A 22075-nucleotide genomic window follows, 5' to 3' on the forward strand; every position below is an offset into this window, starting at 1 on the left:
TATCTTTCGGCCACAGATGGTAGTATAAACATGTGGCATTTCTGAAACTTTCTTGAACTCTCTCCCCTTAGCTCGGTTTTTGTCAGCTGAACATATGTTTGCAGGGAATCCATGGCCTGTGATTTGTTTGTTCATTTGAATATAATCATATATATGAGAGAAGAAGGCAATAATAGTGTAAATGTCAAACTGGAATTGGTGAGGTTCTTCTAAATGACAGAAGATGATACTTTCAATGTCAATTCCACAGATCAAATATTATAGAGTAACAAACTCCTCATTTGTGTGCAGATATGGCATAATAAAGAACTAATTCGCTTAAACAAACCCTCTTTATGTTTTTCATGATCTATTATAATTTACTGCAAAATGTTTTGCTTAATTAATTTAGAGCACTAGCGTTTTTCATCAATCTAAGATACGAAAAAAAACTAGATGTTCATGCTAAACATTTTTTGATACCGCCAGACTCCCAATTAAAATATCACACTCACAAATAATTGGATACAAATGCGAGAAGAGTTGTCTCACAAGTACAAATAAGTGGCTAATTAATACGAAAATGAATGTATGTTACCTTCAATGATTTGATTTTGGAAGTAACTAATTGTTGAAGAGCCGCTGGAATGGAGTGACCTCCTGTTAGCATCCATAGGCGCCAATGACTGTACCTCTTGTCTTCTGGTTTCCATTACCCTCAACCCGGTTGGAAAGGAAGGCCACATTTTAACCTCAACACCATTTTCATTAAAAACAGCCGACCTCCTTTGGTGAGGGTTGATCAAATGAGAAGGTGCACCAGTTAGTTTATGATTTCTTTGTGGATCCACACCAAGTCTTCCATTCAAGAAAGGCTCAGACTTAAATCAATGTCTTCATTGATTTCATCAACTACAGCCTCCTTTCCTCTCATACTTAAACAAATAAAACACCAAGATAAATTTTATGAGTAATAAATGAATTGATATACAAATGGATAGAGTAACAAAAGTGATAGTAATACCTTGATGGGGATGCCAGGGGATTGATTGAATGAACCATAGTTAAATGTGAATGCCTCTTTAATTAACTCTGGGTACTAACTGCAGTGGTCATGCCACTCTAAAGAGTTGAAAACATCGATTTAAGATGAAATGCAGAGTTGTGTATGTCAGCTAACTAGGTGATGCTAAGAATTAACTAGTGAAACCTATTGACACATTCCACGTCCTGAAACAGACAAATGTATGAACTTATCTCTAACCTCTAACTCACTTCTTCAATGCTCAACGCTCACATGTATTCCGTTTACAGATAAAACTGAGTAAATGTATTCCGTTTACAAACAAAAAATTAGTAACTGAATGACATATAGTTAATTATGTATTGGTAACGCTTACAAAATTGAAACTGCCGTACATTTTACTGATTTTTATAAATTCCTAAAATAATAATTTCAATTTTTCTTATTTAACATATTTACTACTTTTTTAATATCATCTCAATTGTTATTATTCACAATTTTTATGATACATTCTAATTGATGACTTAAAAAAATGTTATAGTATTCTTTTTATGAAATTAATAGTGATACAACGTCAATAACTTATCTTTATAGTCTTGTATGCATCTATTCAATAATATGGATTATTTGGATGGGCAATTTTTACACCTATTTGATTAAAAGATAAAAGAAAATTTATAAAAATTCTAAGTTTTTTTATGATGCTAATATCTTATGAAAAATATTTGTAACCATTAAAAGTAATAAATGTAACCTTTTTTTATTTTTATGAAAAATAATTGAAATTACTTTTTGTTGCACTTGATTAAAAACTTGTTCTAAGTAATAAAAAATGGATCGTAATTACTAAATTTTAAAGTTGCAAATAAGTTTTCCAAGTTATAACACTATTTTGATTTTTTTTAAAATAATTTAAAGGTTTGTATTTTTGCAAATTATTATGGAAAACAATATTTTATATCTTTTTTTCCATTCTTTATGCCTTTTTAATAAACCCATTTTTCAATCTATTTATCTAAATATTACTTAACTTTTTTATGTATTTGAGAGAATAGTTAAATAATAAAAATATAAAATTTTACCAAGACAAAAAGCAAAATAATATTTAAAATACCTAAAATACATATGAGGTACAAATAAATATAAATGTTATTAGGGTTGACAAAGCTATTAACAAAATTTTTATTTCTTTTTTCAAAAATATTGAAACTCTTGGATGACACTGCATGAACTATATGATTCCTATTTAACTATTCTTCATAAATGAAATGAGCCTATTTCTATGATTCCTGCCAATAAAAAAATGACATGTTTTATTTATGTATTATTTAGTAAAAAATCTTGTCTTTGTGGAAATGATTTCTCAAAATGAATAATGCTAGATAACAAAATGACTTTGTCAAAATTTAAATTTAATTTAAATTTAAACATTTTTTGTAACAATATTTGGGACATCAACATTTTAAACATGTAGCATTGCTATACATGCAATGGTAAGTATTGTCTCATAGGGACACTCCCGTTAAATATCTGTTAATAACGGAGTTGAAAACTTCATTCACATTCTTTACTGAATAACAAATCTCAAACATTGTTCAGGCATGCCATCAACAATGAAATCACTATTTAAAACCCTAAGAAAATACATTAAAATACCATGGGAAATAACTGGACCATGCTCAAGTCCCGAATACAAAACTGACATTCCAACTCTCAAAGATGTTCGAGTTTTTTCGCCTACAACACCACCAACCAATACCATTGTGCCCACCTCTGATCCCGAAACTGTTTATGATATCCAGTACTATGCTTGCGATCAGCGTCGTAACAAGCCACCTATTCGAATGACAGTTCTGAAGAAAAGTGATGTTTCGAAAATGATGTAAGATAAGAAAAGTTTTGGTGTGCCTGATTTGCCTCGTGTTTATCTTACCAAAACGGTGGAAGAAGATTACAATGCTCATGGTGGAGGTCACGTGCAATACAAATAAGGTTGGTAGCGTAGCTATAAAAATGCGTCAGAATTCTCAAATTAAGATATCAGGGAGAGAGAAGAGTAGAAAGAACAAAAATGACTCCCAAAATTTTCAGCTAGGACATGTCAGGGATCTTGTAGATGTATGCTAACTTCATCTAAATTTTTAATAGTGATCTACACTATTCAAAATGAACCAAATTTACTAAGAATGTGCCCACGGACAAATATTTTCTCCGTCCCTCTTTTTCCGAACGGTCAAGATAACCAAATTTTAACTGAAATTTATTATTATTTTATAATTGAATAAAATAGAAAAATTATATTATTAAAAAATATATTTACTCTACTTTAATATATGATTTTTAGTATTTTAAAATATTATAAGAATAATTTTTATTTTTTGATAAACAATTAATGATTTTGAATGAAAAAAATGAATTTTTAATAAAAAGTTGATTAATTTGAATGATAAAAAAGAAAATGTGACAAGAGGGAGTATAAAAAAACCCTTTTTTTAAAATTAGTTGCCCTTGCATGTTCATTGATATATAGTTACAGGGAGCTACATAGTTTTCACCGAGCATTATTCATTTGCATTATTACTTCTGCATGGTTGTGCTCAATAAAATTTCTGCACACCGCTCCTTCCAATATCGAGGTGGCAACTAGGGGCTCGGCTCGAAATCGACTAAAAAAGTTTGGATCCGGACTCGATCTTGAGTTTAATCGAATCTTCAATTTCAAACTCGAATTTCGGCTCATAAAAGTTCGATAAGTTGGAGTTCATTTCAAAAATTCGAATCAATTTCACAAAATATTGACAAAAATTCGAAATATGATCGGTTCATAAATCTGATCGATTAAATATATAAAATAAAAAGAAAATATTGAACATTAATATAAAAATATATTAATAAAAAAAAATTAAAAATAATAGAGACTCGATAAACCTAGCCGAGTAATTTGAAACTCCTACTCGGCTCGTTAAATAATTCTAATAGCTTGAGCAGCTCCAACCACAAGTTGGTTGTGATTTGGTTGCAAATGAAGATGTTGAAAAACCACAATTTGCGTTTGATTTTTATTCTTTAACCGAATCAAACCGCACTACGTACCCACCAATTTGAGCTCGACCTAATTATTACAGAATTGATTTAAATATTACCACAATCTGTGATTAATACATATAATATATATGTGTGCGAATAAAAGAAATAAACAAAAAGGATATGAAGGAGAAGTTCTCGAGTTCAGTCGTATAAATGTCTCCTTAAAGCTATTACGGTACTCACCGTACGTGCGAGGAGTTAGCCTCCAGGGATAAAATGAGAGAATGACGATGTTACGCGAATAGCACATTCGACGAACTAGAATTGAGGAAGAAAGTATCACCGGAACAGAGAAATTGTAGGGTTTGTGTTTAGGAGACGGTTGTGTGTTGTATTTCAAACGAATGAATAACCCTAAAGCTTATACGATCATAAATCATCTATCTATTAGTCATTTTGAGTGATTCAAAGTGTCTCGGAAAACTCTTTCGGAGGAGAAAACATTCAAGTGTCACTCGTTACACGCATACAACATTCGTTCACTCAAATTATAGCTCAAATTGACTTGATAATATGTGACTACTATCCACATTTTCCAACATTAAATATTTTAAGAAACGAACTCAAATAGCTCACAAATTATTTCACTCATAATTTATAAATCTATTATGACAACCAACCAACATTTCTCACTTTAACTTTTTATTACGTGATCATTACCTTGTGGCGTAGAAAAATTGAAATTGTATATAGTACCAATATAACTCGGATACGTGAGAGATTTTATTTTGATGTTGTGTTTGTTAATACTGAGTGAGATTTGATGAGTGAGATTTGAGTGTTGGCAAACTTTTGATTTTTTCTTTTCAAATATATATAAATATGGGCTTTCTTTATGAAAAAGAAATTCAAAATCCGCTTATCTATTTAATAATATTTTAGTCATATTAATTAGTTTATATTATAAAATTGGTATAAAAAATATAGCGGTTTACAAGATATTGTAAAATATAATAATGATAATAATATAATTTTTAAATTTATTTCATATATTATTCAAAACTAATCATATAAATTCTTAATTATAATAATCAGACCCTAAACCTTTCTTTCAAATATAGATTATATTGCAATACAAATCTAGGTACTCTGGCTAATTTACTAAAAAATTAAGGAATTTTCCAGTAGTTTTTTTTTTGTGATAAATATGGCTTACAACAGTTCTAGCAAATTTTATAGGTGAGGTACGGAGAAACTATAAAACATAGACTCTTAACAAACAAGAAAAGCCATCTGATTATACTAGATCCATATTAAAAGAGCTGAAGATATATGATGATGTTCTTGATTAAGTGAAGTAAGAATTTGTTAGAAGTCAAACTCTCTTTGAAAAACATCACAACAGCCGGTTCAATTTAATATTTGAACATCTAATATGGTAGGCAGTCAAGCATCAATATTAGTAGCAACTAGCACTAAACCCATGATAAATGGTGGGATAAATAAATGTTAGAGTATTTACATTCATGCAAGGTGACAGTCAAAGACGTATGGATTAAATAAAGGAGCAGCCTTATTAGAAAGATCGGTTGGGTTTGTAATAGCAGTGGTATGAAACAAGAAATAAGTTCCATTACAGCTAGAAGTATTGAAGTCCCCAGGAGATAATAACGGCAACACCTTCCTAATGCTTAAGACCAGGCTGGTCATATTTGGATAACAAATATACTGATGCAAGTTATTAGATCAGCATGTAGATTACATATGCAGTGAGGCAATCATCTTGAAGTCCTATAAAAAGGCTTCTGTGTTTGCATTACAAAACACACCAAAAAAGATAACACACAGAAGTGAAAAGATTAGAAGAGAGTGAGAGAGAGCTGAAGCTCCTCTGAGCAAAGAAAGGCTGAAGCTTAGTGAAAGAAAATCAAGCTCTAGCTTGAATTTGTAACTCTTGTGTATGAAATAAAAGAGTGTGTTAGTATGTGTCCTTATTATATTATGTTTAAGTTAAAATTATATAGTTGAGCTCATCTATGTTTCCAACAAGTGGCATCAGAGCTAGGTTTCGTTCGTGGAAAAATGGTGCATATGATGCACGCCCAGGTTCCGATATTGACGGACACAAATTATGAGGACTGGAGCATCCAAAGGAAGACACTACTCAGTTCATACGAAATTTGGGATATTATCAAAAACGGGTATGACGATCTCACATCAGCCGCTGAAGCAGCACTTTCAGATGCTGAGAAGACGGTGTTAAAAGACAGCCGGAGTAAAAATAGCAAGGCATATTTCATGATTTATCGAGGTGTCGACGAATCCACCTTTGATAAAATTACAGATATAAAAAAGGCAAAAGAGGTTTGGGAGATTCTGCAGAAATCGTTCCAAGACGTGGACATAGTCAAAAAGGTGTCGCTCCAAGTTATTCGTGGCGAGTTTGAAAATATAAAAATGAAGAGTTTCAAAATATCGCGGAGCAAGTTTTCCGTTTGAAAACAGTGATTAATGAGATCAAAAGAAACGGTGAAATAGAAGCGCCAAAACAAATGACGAGTCGATATAATTTCTATGAAGCAACAAGTGCGGCACAAATAAATTTTGAGTACTTGGTGTTTTGTCTAAATGCAAATGGAGAAAGAAACAAAAATCGAGTACATGTGCGTCATAAAATTGCGGAACGAGTGCACTACAAGACTAAAGAAATTTTGGATAATATATTTATGAAATTGTTGAAGTGGGGCGTGTTTCACAAAGTGAAAGAGAAACTCGGAATGCAAAGTCGAGTTTGAGGGGGAGTGTTAGAAGTCAAACTCTCTTTGAAAAACATCACAACAACTTGTTCAATTTAATATTTGAACATCTAATATGGTAGGCAGTCAAGCATCAATATTAGCAGCAACTAGCAGTAAACCCATAATAAATGGTGGGATAAATAAATGTTAGAGTATTTACATTCATGCAAGGTGATAGTCAAAGACGTATGGATTAAATAAAGGAGCAGCCTTATTAGAAAGATCAGCTGGGTTTGTAATAGCAGTGGTATGAAAGCAAGAAATAAGTTTCATTACAGCTAGAAGTATTGAAGTCCGGAGGAGATAATAACGGCAGCACCTTCCCAATGCTTAAGACCAGGCTGCTTAAGACCAGGCTGGTCATATTTGGATAACAAATATACTGATGCAAGTTATTAGATCAGCATGTAGATTACATATGCAGTGAGGCAATCATCTTGAAGTCCTATAAAAAGGCTTCTGTGTTTGCATTACAAAACACATCAAAAAAGATAACACACAGAAGGATAACACACAAGGATAACACACAGAAGTGAAAAGATTAGAAGAGAGTGAGAGAGAGCTGAAGCTCCTCTGAGCAAAGAAAGGCTGAAATCTAGTGGCAGTATGCTAAGAATTAACTAGTGACACGTATTGACACATTCCACGTCCAGAAACCGACAAATGTATGCTTATCTCTAACCTCTAACTCACTTCTTCAATACCCAACGCTCACATGTATTCTGTTTACAGATAAAACTGAGTAAATGTATTCCGTTTACAGACAAAAAATGAGTAACTGAATGACATATAGTTAATTATGTACTGGTTACAGTTACAAAATTGAAACTGCCATACATTTTACTGATTTTTATAAATTCCTAAAATAATAATTTCAATTTTTCTTATTTAACATATTTACTACTTTTTTAATATCATCTCAATTGTTATTATTTACAATTTTTATGATACATTCTAATTGATGAATTAAAAAAATGTTATAGTATTCTTTTTATGAAACTAATAGTGATACAAGGTCAATAACTTATCTTTATAGTCTTGTATGTATCTATTCAATAATATGGATTATTTGGATGGGCAATTTTCAAACCTATTTGATTAAAAGATAAAAGGAAATTTATAAAAATTCTAAGGTTTTTTATGATACTAATATCTTAACAAATTTTAACAAACAAATTTTAATATCTTAAAAATTCTAGCAAATTTTATAGGTGAGGTACAAAGAAACTATAAAACATAGACTCGTAACAAACAAGAAAAGTCATCTGACTATACTAGATCCATATTAAAAGAGCTGAAGATATATGATGATGTTCTTGATTAAGTGAAGTAAGAATTCGAATTATTTGATCCGTAGAGAGGTTTGGCAACATTACTACAGCTACCTGCATGTTAATGAACTCGGCTGCAGTCACTTAGCTTAGTCATAGACCTACCATGACAGGCACAAATAATATATGTATCATGCTCTCAGTAGCATAAGATAGTTAATATAACATGCTGATATGAAGTCAATATATAGAACATTGTTATACAGGTGACTGTGAGTCAGGAGACTTAAGATAGTTATATAACACACATAAAATACTCATTGCACAAGTCATAAGATAGTCACAGCACAAAAAAACATCTGATAATGTTTACCAAATAAAACTCCATATGATAAGATACCTAATAGAAGAGTTCAAACAGACTTATTACTAGTTATGATGTGATGTGCTTAATAATGTTGATTGACCACTTCACCATCACCAAAAACAGGCTTGACTGTGATGTGTCTCTCCGGAAAGGCAACATCACCACAACCTGCATGTTTGATGAACTCAGCTGGAGTCATGGAAAAAGCATGGCAGGCACAAAGGATACGAGTTTCCTCCTGGTTGTACTTGGACAGATAACCATTTATCTTTCGGCCAGAGATGGTAGTATAAACATGTGGCATTTCTGAGAGTTTCTTGAACTCTCTCCCCTTAGCTCGGTTTTTGTCAGCTGAACATATATTTGCAGGGAATCCATGGGCTGTGATTTGTTTGTTTCATTTAGATATAATCATATAAATGAGAAAAGTAATTAACAAATAAAAGAAGGCAATAACAGTGTAAATGTCAAACTAGAGTTGGTGAGGTTCTTCCAAATGACAGAAGTTGATACTTTCAATGTCAATTCCACAGATCAAATATTATAGAGTAACAAACTCCTCATTTGTGTGCAGATATGGCATAATAAAGAACTAATTCGCCTAAACAAACCCTCTTTATGTTTTTCATGATCTATTATAATTTTCTGCAAAATGTATCTGCTTAATTAATTTAGAGCACCAACATTTTTCATCTATCTAAGATACGGAAAAAAACTAGATGTTCATGCTAAACATTTTTTGATACCCCGAGACTCCCAATTATAATATCACACACACAAATAATTGGATACAAATGCGAAAAGAGTTGTCTCACAAGTACAAATAAGTGGCAAAAAAATATGAAAAGAAATGTATGTTACCTTCAATGATTTGATTTTGGAAGTAACTAATTGTTGAAGAGCCGCTGGAATGGAGTGACCTCCTGTTAGCATCCATAGGCGCCAATGACTGTACCTCTTGTCTTTGGTGAGAATTGATCAAATGAGAAGGTGCACCAGTTAGTTTACGATTTCTCTGTGGATCCACACCAAATCTTCCATTCAAAGAAAGACTCAGACTTAAATCAATGTCTTCATTGATTTCTTCAACTACAGCCTCCTTTCCTCTCATACTTGATCAAATAAAACACCAAGATAAATTTTATGAGTAATAAATGAATTGATATACAAATCGATAGAGTAGCAAAAGTGATAGTAATACCTTGATGGGGATGTCAGGGGATTGATTGAATGAACCATAGTTAAATGTGAATGCCTCTTTAATTAACTCTGGGTACTAAGTGCAGTAGTCCTGCCACTCTAAAGAGTTGAAAACATCGATCATTTAAGATGAAATGCAAAGTTGTGTACGTGAGCTAACTAGCTACCTGGCAGTATGCTAAGAGTTAACTAGTGACACGTATTGACACATTCCACATCCTGAAACAAACAAATGTATCGAACTTATCTCTGACCTCTTACTCACTTCTTCAATGCCCAAGGCTCACATGTATTCTGTTTACAGATAAAACTGAGAACTGAATGACATACAGGTAATTATGTATTGGTTACTGTTACAAAATTGAAACTCCAGTACAATTTACTGATTTTTATAAATTCCTAAAATAATAATTTCAATTTTTCTAATTTAACATATTTACTACTTTTTTAATATCATCTCAATTGTTATTATTTACAATTTTTATGATACATTCTAATTGATGACTTAATTTTTTTTATAGTATTCTTTTATGAAACTAATAGTGATACAACGTCAATAACTGATCTTTATAGTCTTGTATGCATCTATTCAATAATATGGATTACTTGGATGGGCAATTTTTAAACATATTTGATTAAAAGATAAAAGGAAATTTATAAAAATTCTAAGTTTTTTATGATATTAGTATCTTATGAAAATATTTGTAACCATTAAAAGTAATAAATGTAACCTTTTTTATTTTTTATGAAAAATAATTGAAATTACTTTTTGTTGCACTTGATTAAAAAATTGTTCTTATGTAATAAAAAATGGATCGTAATTACTAAAATTTAAAGTTGCAAATAAGTTTGCCAAGTTATAACACCGTTTTGATTATTTTTTTTAATAATTTAAAGGTTTGTATTTTTGCAGATTATTATGGAAAACAATATTTTTTATAATTTTTTTTCCATTCTTTATGTCCTTTTAATAAAACCATTTTTTCAATCTATTTATCTAAATATTACTTAACTTTTTATGTATTTGAGAGAATAGTTAAATAATTCAAAATACAAAATTTTACCAAGACAAAAAGCAAAATAATATTTAAAATATCTAAAATACGTATGAGGTAGAAATAAATATAAATGTTATTAGGGTTGACAAAGCTATTAACAAATTTTTTTATTTCTTTTTTCAAAAATATTGAAACTCTTGGATGACCTGCAGGAACTTCATGAATTATAATTTATAATTTCTATTAAAAAATAATTGTTGAACTTCAAAAAGTACTTCAAATATGTAAATATATAAATTAATTAAGTAATTTTAATGCATAAATCAAGAAATCGATCTAGCAAAATCTCTAATCAAGCATTTACCAAGTTTTAAGAAATTGTAGGCATTTAATAGAAAATTTGAACTTTTCTTCGATCAATTTCTATTGTATGTAAAAAATAAATTGTAATTTACTTATATTGAATTTGAACTCTAATAATATAAATGCGCAAACTATTATTTCTATAACAAATATTTTGAAATGTTTGAAAATTTCTATTCCTAATATTTTTTATATAGAGTCAAGGAGAAATATCAAAGTATCCCAAAAATTTTAAGAAAGAAACAGTTTTATTAACTATTCTTCATAAATGAAATGAGCCCTATTTTTTTATCGTAGGTAACCTGCAGCCGCTACTTCGGATGCGCACTGGGTAAACCCTATAGGCTCACGCAATAGCATGCAAATCACGTGAGCCAAGAAAATGAGCCTTATATATATGATTCCTACCAATAAAAAAATGACATGTTTTATTTATGTATTATTTAGTAAAAAATCTTGTCTTTCTATAAATGATTTCTCGCTAGATAACAAAATGACTTTGTCAAAATTTAAATTTAAATTAAATTTAAACATTTTTGTAACAATATTTGGGACATCTATATTTTAAACATGTAGCATTGCTATACATGCAATGGTAAGTATTCTCTCCTAGGGACACCATCCTTCTAGCCTGGTAAATATCCGTTAATAACGGAGTTGGAAACTTCATTTACATTCTTTAATGAAAAACAAATCTTAGACATTTTTCAGGCGATAGCATCAACAATGAAATCACTATTTAAAACCTTAAGAAAATACATTAAAACACCATGAGAAATAACTGGACCATGCTCAAGTCCCGAATGCAAAACCGTCATTCCAACTCTCAAAGATGTTCGAGTTTTTTCGCCTGCAACACCACCAACCAATCCCATTGTGCCCACCTCTGATCCCGAAACTATTTATGATATCAGGTACTATTCTCGTGATCACCCTCGTAATAGGCCACCTATTCGAAAGACAGTTCTGAAGAAAAGTGATGCTGTGAAAATGATGAAAGATATGAAAAGCTTTAGTGTGCCTGATTTGCCTCCAGTTTATCTTACCAAAACGATGGAAGAAGATTACAATGCTCATGATGGCGTTTACGTGCAATACAAATAAGGTTGGTAGCGTAACTATAAGAATGCATCATAATTCTCAAATTAAGATACCATGGGAGAGAGAAGAGTAGAAAGAACGAAATAGACCCCCAAAAGCTAGGACATGTCAAGGATCTGCTAACTTCATCTAAATTTTTAATAGTGATCTACACTATTCAAAATGAACCAAATTTACTAAGAATGTGCCCACGGACAAATATTTTCTCCGTCCCTCTTTTTTATTGTCACATTTGATTTCTGAACGGTCAAATTAACCAAATTTTAACTGAAATTTATTATTATTTTATAATTGAATAAAATAAAAAAAAATTATTGAAAAATATATTTACTCTACTTTAATATATGATTTTTAGTATTTTAAAATAATATGATAGTAATTTTTATTTTTTGATAAAAAAATTGATGATTTTGAATGATAAAAATGAATTTTTAATAAAAAGTTGATTAATTTGAATGATAAAAAAGAAAATGTGACAAGAGGGAGTATAAAAAACCCTTTCTTTGAAATTAGTTGCCCTTACATGTTCATTGATATAATTCTGTTGCATTATTAATTCTGTTGCATTATTACATCGCATGGTTGTGCTCAATAAAATTTCTGCACACCGCTCCTTCCAATATCGAGGTGGCAACTAGGGGCTCAGCTCGAACTCGACTATAAAAGTTTGAATCCGGACTCGATCTTGAGTTTAATCGAATCTTCAATTTCAAACTCGAATTTCGGCTCATAAAAGTTCGATAAGTTGGAGTTCATTTCAAAAATTCGGATCAATTTCACAAAATATTGACAAAAGTTCAAAATATGATCGGTTCATAAATCCGATCGATTAAATATATAAAATAAGAAGAAAATATTGAACATTAACATACAAATAAATTTATAATAAAAAAATTAAAAATAATAGAGACTCGATAAACCTAGTCGAGTAATTTGAAACTCCTCGTTAAATAATTCTAATAGCTTGAGCAGCTCCAACCGCAAGTTCGTGGCGATTTGGTTACAAATAAAGATATTGGAAAACCACAAGTTGCGGTTTGATTTTTATTCTTTAACCGAACCAAACTGCACTACGTATGCACCAATTTGAGCTCGACCTAATTATTACAGAACTGATTTAAATGTTACCACAATCTGCGATTAATACATATAATATATGTGTGTGCGAATAGAAGAAATAAACAAAACGGATACGAAGGAGAAGTTCTCGAGTTCAGTCGTATAAATATCTCCTTAAAGCTATTACGGTCCTCACCGTACGTGCGAGGAGTTAGCCTCCCAGGATAAAATGAGAGAATGACGATGTTACGCGAATAGCACATTCGACGAACTAGAATGGAGCAAGAAAGTATCACCGGAACAGAGAAATGGTAGGATTTGTGTTTAGGAGGCGGTTGTGTGTTTAATTTTGAACGAATGAATAACCCTAAAGCTTATACGATAATATATAGACTCGAGAAAACGTGCGCGCTACTCCACGCATTAATTAATCAGTTGGTTAATAAATCAAATCCGTAATTGAATCTAATTATTATTACGTAAAATCAATTATAATAATCCATAGTCAAAACGAATAAAACTTTTAAAAAGCCCAATCCCAGTGGAAATTAAATTTAGCAAAACTAGTTCGTATTTATTCGGGCAAATTTTTTGCTACATTCGTGTCTGCACATCGCACACGCATGCAAGCTCCTATGTGAGCACGTAGGTGTTGGAGCAATACATGAGTAACACATTTTAACACTACATAAGTGTTTTGATATATAAAGCTATTTATGCTCCTTTGCAAAATCAATGGGGGACCTTCTTTTCTTCCACAAATTTCCATTACTAAGAGGCTAACTTTGAACGACCATATCTCATCTATCTATTAGTCATTTTGAGTGATTCAAAGTGTTTCGAAAAACTCTTTCTGAGGAGAAAACATTCAAGTGTCACTCGTTACACGCATACAACATTCGTTCACTCAAATTATAGGTCAAATTGACTTGACAATATGAAACTACTATCCACATTTTCCAACATTAAATATTTTAAGAAACGAACACAAATAGCACACAAATAATTTCACTCATAATTTATAAATCTATTATGACAACCAACCAACATTTCTCACTTTAACTTTTTATTACCTGCTCATTACCTTGTGGACACCGCAGAAAAATTGCAATTGTATATAATACCAATATACCTCGGACATGTGAGAGATTTTATTTTGATGCTGTGATTGTTAATACTGAGTGAGCTCTGAGTGTTGGCAAACTTTTAATTTTTTTTCTTTTCAAATATATATAAATATGGGCTTTCTATATAAAAAAGAAATCCAAAATCCGCTTATCAATTTAATAATATTTTAGTCATATTAATTAGTTTATATTATGAAATTGGTATAAAAAATATAGCGGTTTACAAGATATTGTAAATTATATTAATGATAATAATATAATTTTTAAATTTATGTCATATATATTGTTCAAAACTAATCATATAACATCTTAATTATAATAATCAGACCCTAAACCTTTCTTTCAAATATAGATTATATTGCAATACAAATCTAGCTACTCTGGCTAACTTACTAAAAAATTAAGGAATTTTCCTGTAGTTTTTTTTTTTTTTGATAAATATGGCTTACAACTGTTCTAGCAAATTTTATAGGTGAGGTACGGAGAAACTATAAAACATAGACTCTTAAACAAACAAGAAAAGCCATCTGACTATACTAGATCCATATTAAAAGAGCTGAAGATATATGATGATGTTCTTGATTAAGAAGTAAGAATTCGCATTATTTGATCCGTAGAGAGGTTTGGCAACATTAATACATCTACCTGCATGTTAATGCACTGGGTAAACCTACAAGCTCACGCAATAGCCTGCAAATCACGTGAGCCACGAAAATGAGCCCTATTTATATGATTCCTACCAATAAAAAAATGACATGTTTTATTTATGTATTATTTAGTAAAAAATCTTGTCTTTCTATAAATGATTTCTCGAAATGAATAATGCTAGCTAAATAACAAAATGACTTTGTCAAAATTTAAATTTAATTTAAATTTAAACATTTTTGTAACAATATTTGGGACATCTACATTTTAAACATGTAGCATTGCTATACATGCAATGATATGTATTGTCTCCTAGGGTCTAACCCGGTAAATATCCGTAATAACGGAGTTGAAAACTTCATTCACATTCTTTAATGAATAACAAATCCCAGACATTGTTCAGGCGATGCCATCAACAATGAAATCACTATTTAAAACCCTAAGAAAATACATTAAAACACCATGGGAAATAACTGAACCATGCTCAAGTCCCGAATACAAAACTGCCATTCCAACTCTCAAAGATGTTCGAGATTTTTCGCCTACAACACCACCAACCAATCCCATTGTGCCCACCTATGATCCCGAAACTGTTTATGATATCCAGTACTATGCTCGCGATCAGCGTCGTAACAGGCCACCTATTCGAATGACAGTTCTGAAGAAAAGTGATGTTGTGAAAACACTACGCCATAGATTGGATACTACAACCCCAAGAAACCGTAACTAAAGGCCAAAAAAGCTTTGCTAAAGGCCAAAAAAAGGCTATGGCGACTCTTTTTCGGGGTTGCAATTTTAGGCGTTGCAATAGAGTTTTTTGCAACCCCGGTGACACCCTGTTGCAACCCTTGGTTATCCGTTACAGAAACGTGCTATTGCAACACCAATGGGGTTGCAATAGGTCTTGAAAAGTGTTACAGTAGGATTTGGGCTATCAGTTCAATATTTGTGGGCCCCAACCTTTATGGAACGCTTTTTAGTGTTTTTTGCATCACTTTTTAGTGTATTTAGCAACGTTTTTAGTGATTATTAGCAACACTATAAAGACCTATTGCAACGCTTTTACAAAAAAAATGCTAGGAACTGTTTGTAAATTAACATTCCCATAAATAAGACCATTGTTTTAAAACCAACACAATCCACAATCCACAAACCATAAACATCAGTCCACCAACCATAACATCAGTTTCCCTATACTACTACTACCTTCACCATCACCATACTACCATCCTTATATAAATAAACTTGAACCAATGAGACTACATTTTGCCTTTTTATAAGATTATTACAATACTATATGAACATTCGCATGCAGCTGTTTACTAATGCTATGAAATTACATGGTGTTTGTTGGCCGTTATTTGACAATGATTCTTCTTTCGTGTGGTTGTTTCTCTCCATGGTGAGCCACATTCATATTTTCTTGAATTTCAGTATAATATTTTCTGTCATACAAAAAGTTAATATCAAACCAGAATCTACAAGTAAAGAAATACACGTACAAGACTAGTAATCTACTACATAAAAAAGAATTAACATGTTCTAAATAAATGGAAGAAAATAAGTATATGATAATTTTAATCTTTAAACATATCCTATAATATTTTGCAGCAAAATGCGGAGATGGTAACAGACAATACGTTAAGCCATGTGGCTCCAGAGCCCAACCAGGGGATGCACAGATAGCTCCATAAGGTCGATTCAGTTCCTTCTGCCTCTTTAGTAATCCGATGAGAGTTTATGTGCTCGAGAACTTTTTAGCCCCAGGAAGTCCACCCTGCATATATGCAGAAGCAAAAATTAACTATAATTCTTGGTTTAATTAAAGATTTAAAAAATTTCTCACATTTGCAGCAAATAAATTTCAAAAGGCTGCACAGGACTTAAGGTACAAATACTTATTTATGTAAACAATTAAAAAATGATAAATAACACTAGCAAATTAAGAACATATTTAAAATGATTTCCTAAGGTTATATACCATATTCCATGGTCTACTAGTTTTAATTGCCTGTGTAAATTACTAAACTTTAAATAAGACAAGGGACATCCCTCCCACCCCGCCACATGACAGAATGTATAGAATGTAATTAAGTTTATGCTTTCAGTGTAAAAACACTTGCATCTTAAATTTCTTTTATTACACACAATTTTTTATCCATATGTACCAAATGCCTTCGACAATTCGTTCAATGCTTCATTTTAGTAATTGATTACAAATAATAAATTTCAAACTAGAATAGTGAATATACTTACAGCCCCATTTCTTCCCAAAGTAAGTGCAAACTGAAATATTTCCTCCATTGCATCTGGCATTTCCGTATTTCCTAAAGCATAAATTTCTAAAATCGATATCTCAGCTTCTAAAAAAATATTACGAGACTAAAGGTTTATGGAATAATCTGTGTATTGATACATAGGGCAATTAATACAAAATTCTATAGAAAACTGATTAAGGTTTATCTATCTTGCAGAAAATCATTTTTTTTGTCCTTTTTTTTGGCAGTGGTAGGTATAGGCAAAAGGTATAAAGTAGAAACCTACTGCCTGCAATTACAAGCACCAAACTCTAATCGGATGGTGTCAAAAATCCAAATATATAATGCACGTGTAGAAAAATAATCAGAATCAAATGGTACAAGTACTTCTCAAGCATAGCAGGCTCATTAAAAAAATAAGCAAACCTTCCTGAATTTGTATACATAGAAAACTATGGTAGAGCATGCTGCTAATGAGACAGATTTTTTCGACATCAAGTACACATTTCATAAAATCTGCATTTGTGAAGTTTGAACTAATTTTTCTACATAGGGTCCTCAACAGAGAAAACAAACCGGTACAGTAAAGGACATTTGTATAAAAGGAATAAATTCTGAGAAAAAAGATGCAAAAAATTAAGAATGTACAAGAACCATCAGTTCTGCAGTAATTCAACAAGAATCATTTTGAAATATTTTAATTCTTATAGAAAATTATAAACATAGTTAAAAAAGATGGATAGATAAAGTTTAATGACTTATTTATCAGATTTTACCTTGTCCAAGGCTTCAAACAGAGCTTTTTTGTGCTTCTTTGTGAACCACTAAATATACATTTAAAAGCATTAATAATCTATTATCTACTTAAATAACTTCATCTGAGCATTAAATATATTTCCACATATAACACTTACAATCAAGGTTTTTTGTGAATTCGAGAATTTACAACCCAAAAACAAGCAAGAAATTACAAAACTCAATATATGAAGAGAGTAATAAAAGCCCTATTTGGGTAACCTCTCTCTATAATCTATTAAAATAATGGATCTAGCAGGCAAAAAGGGTCTATATATGCAACACATAACCCACAAAAAAGGATCAAAGTGGTAGAAAATGAGTAATAAAATAAGAAAAACTTAAACAAAGATAGCCCAAACTTAACAAGATAATAGCAAAAAAAAAGAAATGGGAAGACATACAACTCCAAGTTGATGAAGAATATTCTCAAGAGCAACAGAAATGATGATAATAACAGCACAAACAGCAGCAACAGCCCATGTGGGTGTTCTATCAAGCTCCCTTGCCAACTTATCTCTTGTTTCTCCTCATCTTCCTCCTGCCATCCCTAATAACTTATCACTTGGGGTCTAAACTTGTACTAGAATCTTGAAATTGCTCAAAAACTCATCTGGGGTTTCAAGAAACGCATGCATTTGAGTGAGTAAAATAATAATTTGCACAAGTGAGGGGGGTAATGGTAAAGTAGTGATAGACTCGTAAGAAGCTTAAAAAGCAATGATGATGTTGATGCTTTAGGACAAAATTTCATTTATATGTATACGCTTTGTGTCTCTGTATACTACTAGTAGCAGTATAAGTTTGGCATACGCGGTTTGCACGATTGTGGCTGTCTTAAAGGGATTTGATTGATTGGGTTAAACAAAGTGAAGTTCTTTTTAGGACTTTTGATTATTTTTTATTATTATTATATAAACCGTTTAAAATAGTGCAGCGGAGTCTATTATTCCGTTGATTACTCTAAAGTCTAAAGTTGTCTATAGTTGACTTTTCTTTTTCAGTCTGATTTCCAGCAACCTTATTGCGAGGAAACTATATTACTCAAACTTGGGGAAAAGGTAATGCTGGGAAGTTTTAAAAACTGGAACCCTGTCCTCTGTCCAATTCTTCCACTCAAATTCACACTCAAATTTAACACGATTAAACCAAGATCCAGAGAAATGTATTAAGACAATAGCGAGGAAACTATGTTACTCATGAATGCTTTCACTTTATGGATAAAATTTAACACTCAACATTAGAATAACAGAGTTCATAATGGATCAATGGTCAGTACTAATATATAGGTCTAAATTATCTATAATTATCATAAGATCCAGCGGGTTATTGAGGTTCACGCTTCACAGAGATAAGCAGTGCATAAATTGGAAGTGCTGACAGTTAACAGAGAAACAAGAACTTACACCATCGATGTCGAATGTTGAAAAGGTCTCTTTCAGAAAGTCAACAGCTTCATTTGTAACAAAACACGGGTAGCAGAGATATGAACGCAGTAATACTAGATAAAAATTAACCTGCAACAAACTATATTCCAAAGGCACCATACCGATCTAGAAACATAAATTCCACCAGAACTCGATCAGGCTCGACCTGATACCATGATTGTGCGGAATATCCTTGGTGAGAATAAGTACACATTTGCATCTTTAAGCTACAACAGCAAAACTCAGAAAACGAAGATCAGACTTAAAATATGCATCTTACAAACAAGAGGCTGAAATGGAAGTGAAGGCTTATTTACGCCTTGGTCGCTAGTTGCTTTTAGACAGTTGATATAATGATTTCCAAGCTGTTTGCTTTGTGTGAAACACTGACTTGTGTGCAATCTGCACTATGACCCTGTATTGTTGAAGATAATCCAGTTCCTACCCTCCTTAGTCAATGCTGTTAGTGTTATCTACAAAACTCATAGTATTAGGGAGATTGGACAGAATCTGAAGCAGATAGGAAAAGCCACAAAAACAAAAACAATCAGGTAATTCACAATTATTAACCTAAGAACATATAGAAGACATTCTGGAGCAAATGCACTTTTCAATAGAACAAACACTAAATTGCTACACAAATTCATCAGCAAGCATATCAACTAAGCAAAATATTCTTACTATCTGTTACCAGTGATTAAAAAATCTGATAAACGAAAGCATAAACATTAACATCAACCCCACCTCAATTATTCACACAATCACCTCAAAAAACACACACACAAGAAACACACACAAAAAAAGGGGAACAGCCTTGGTGCCAATCTCAGAATTAAAATCCTACTGCTGAATAGCAAGATGAAAATCTTGAAAATTAAAAGAAACACCTTCCAAGGGGTTATTTATACACCTCTCATAAGCATCTTCAAACATTTCTTTAAGCTTAGCTCTCTCTTTTATTTGTGGTGTTGGAACACTCACACCTGGGGCTGCTACTATTATTAAACGAACACAAACGGCACAAATAATGATATAAAATCTAAATATAAGATAATAGAATCCGAAACCTGGAAGTGCAGGCATAGCGCAAGAGGAGACTTCTCAACCTCAACGAGACAAACAGATGGGGGCTATACCTTAAAATCGAAAGAAATCAAGGTTAACCCATTGTTTCTGAGCCAAAACCAAACTTGAACCCTAAAGTCTTGTAGAACACTCTTCAATTGAAACCCCGAATAGGAACCCAAATTAGTGGAAGCCTAACCCCAAAATTTTGAACCTATTTTTTAGAGAGTGGAAAATGAAATCTTATTTAGACCCAAACGAAATCCTAAGTAACCCCAAATAAAATCCCCAAATTTTGAAGCCGAAATCTTCAAATGAAAACCCTAATTTTGAGACAAGACAGAGAGAAGCGGTTCCTTGAGTGTGCGAGGGTGTGTTTAAGTGTGAGTATCCTATTTACCCCTTTCTGGTTTTTATCTAAAATTTCAAAGCATTATCGCTTCCCAATTTTCAACACCCGCCTCAACATTTTTTTATTTTAATTATTATTTTTTTGTTCTTAAATAATGTTTTTAACATTTAATTATGAGTAATAAATAAATTCAACTATATATATTGTAAATCAATTCACTAATGACTTGATAAGTTTTTAAACTTTCAATTACACTAATATTATTATTTTTGAAAAATAAATAAAATATGTATTTCAAATATAACTACACTAATTAATATTGTTTTTAATATTTTTTTATGAAAAATGAAGAAATCCAAAAATATAAAAATATTGTAAATAAATCCACTAGTAACTTGTTAAGTTTTATAAAGCGTTCAATTTATCATTATAATATTTTAAAACACTGCACTAATATTATTAACTTCTAAAAATAAATAAAGTATAGAGTTCAATTATTATTTCATTTCTATGTAAAAAATTAGTAATTAGTTAAATTCAAAAAAATCATCTTTAATTATATATGTCATTTTGGTAACACATTTTCACGCTATCGCAACATCAAAAAAGAGGGGTTGCAGTAAACATTGGTTTTGAAGGCTATTATTACACTTTTCTTTGCAACCCCCTGTGAAGTGTTGCAGAGTCCAATCTATGGCGTAGTGAAATGATGAAAGATAAGAAAAGTTTTGGTGTGCCTGATTTGCCTCCTGTTTATCTTACCAAAACGGTGGAAGAAGATTACAATGCTCGTGGTGGAGGTTACGTGAAATACAAATAAGGTTGGTAGCGTAGCTATAAGAATGCATCATAATTCTCAAATTAAGATATCAGGGGAGAGAGAAGAGTAGAAAGAACAAAAAAAGACCCCTAAAATTTTCAGCTAGGACATGACAGGGATCTTGGAGATGTATGCTAACTTCATCTAAATTTTTAATAGTGATCTACACTATTCAAAATGAACCAAATTTACTAAGAATGTGCCCACGGACAAATATTTTCTCCGTCCCTCTTTTTCCGAACGGTCAAGATAACCAAATTTTAACTGAAATTTATTATTATTTTATAATTGAATAAAATAAAAAAATTGTATTATTAAAAAATATATTTACACTACTTTAATATATGATTTGTAGTATTTTAAAATAATATAAGAGTAATTTTTATTTTTTGATAAAAA

At 31.4% G+C, this 22075-nt stretch overlaps 1 protein-coding gene and 1 long non-coding RNA gene across 6 annotated transcripts; both read right to left on the minus strand.

Moving 5' to 3' along the window:
• Positions 1–8548: 8548 nt before the first annotated feature.
• On the minus strand, positions 8549–9577 carry LOC141724903 (ninja-family protein AFP3-like). Its single transcript, XM_074527200.1, has 2 exons — positions 9328–9577; positions 8549–8847 (listed from the first exon to the last, which is right to left on the minus strand). Exons 1-2 carry the CDS (start codon positions 9575–9577, stop codon positions 8549–8551), a joined length of 549 nt encoding a protein of 182 aa, XP_074383301.1.
• A 6474-nt stretch (positions 9578–16051) lies between these two features.
• On the minus strand, positions 16052–20905 carry LOC141661750 (uncharacterized). 5 transcript variants are annotated; one of them, XR_012550123.1, is made up of 5 exons: positions 20507–20903; positions 19419–19912; positions 18417–18625; positions 16600–16736; positions 16052–16404 (listed from the first exon to the last, which is right to left on the minus strand). It is a non-coding gene; the product is annotated as an uncharacterized LOC141661750 (long non-coding RNA). The 5 variants fall into 5 exon arrangements; XR_012550121.1 differs by lacking the exon at positions 16052–16404 and adding an exon at positions 17216–17286 and having other exon boundaries at positions 20507–20905; XR_012550124.1 differs by lacking the exon at positions 16052–16404 and having other exon boundaries at positions 19419–19605; positions 19720–19912; positions 20507–20904.
• Between the last annotated feature and the right edge of the window lie 1170 nt (positions 20906–22075).

This window comes from Apium graveolens, chromosome 5 (assembly GCF_009905375.1).
Source record: "Apium graveolens cultivar Ventura chromosome 5, ASM990537v1, whole genome shotgun sequence".
Taxonomy (NCBI): domain Eukaryota; kingdom Viridiplantae; phylum Streptophyta; class Magnoliopsida; order Apiales; family Apiaceae; genus Apium; species Apium graveolens.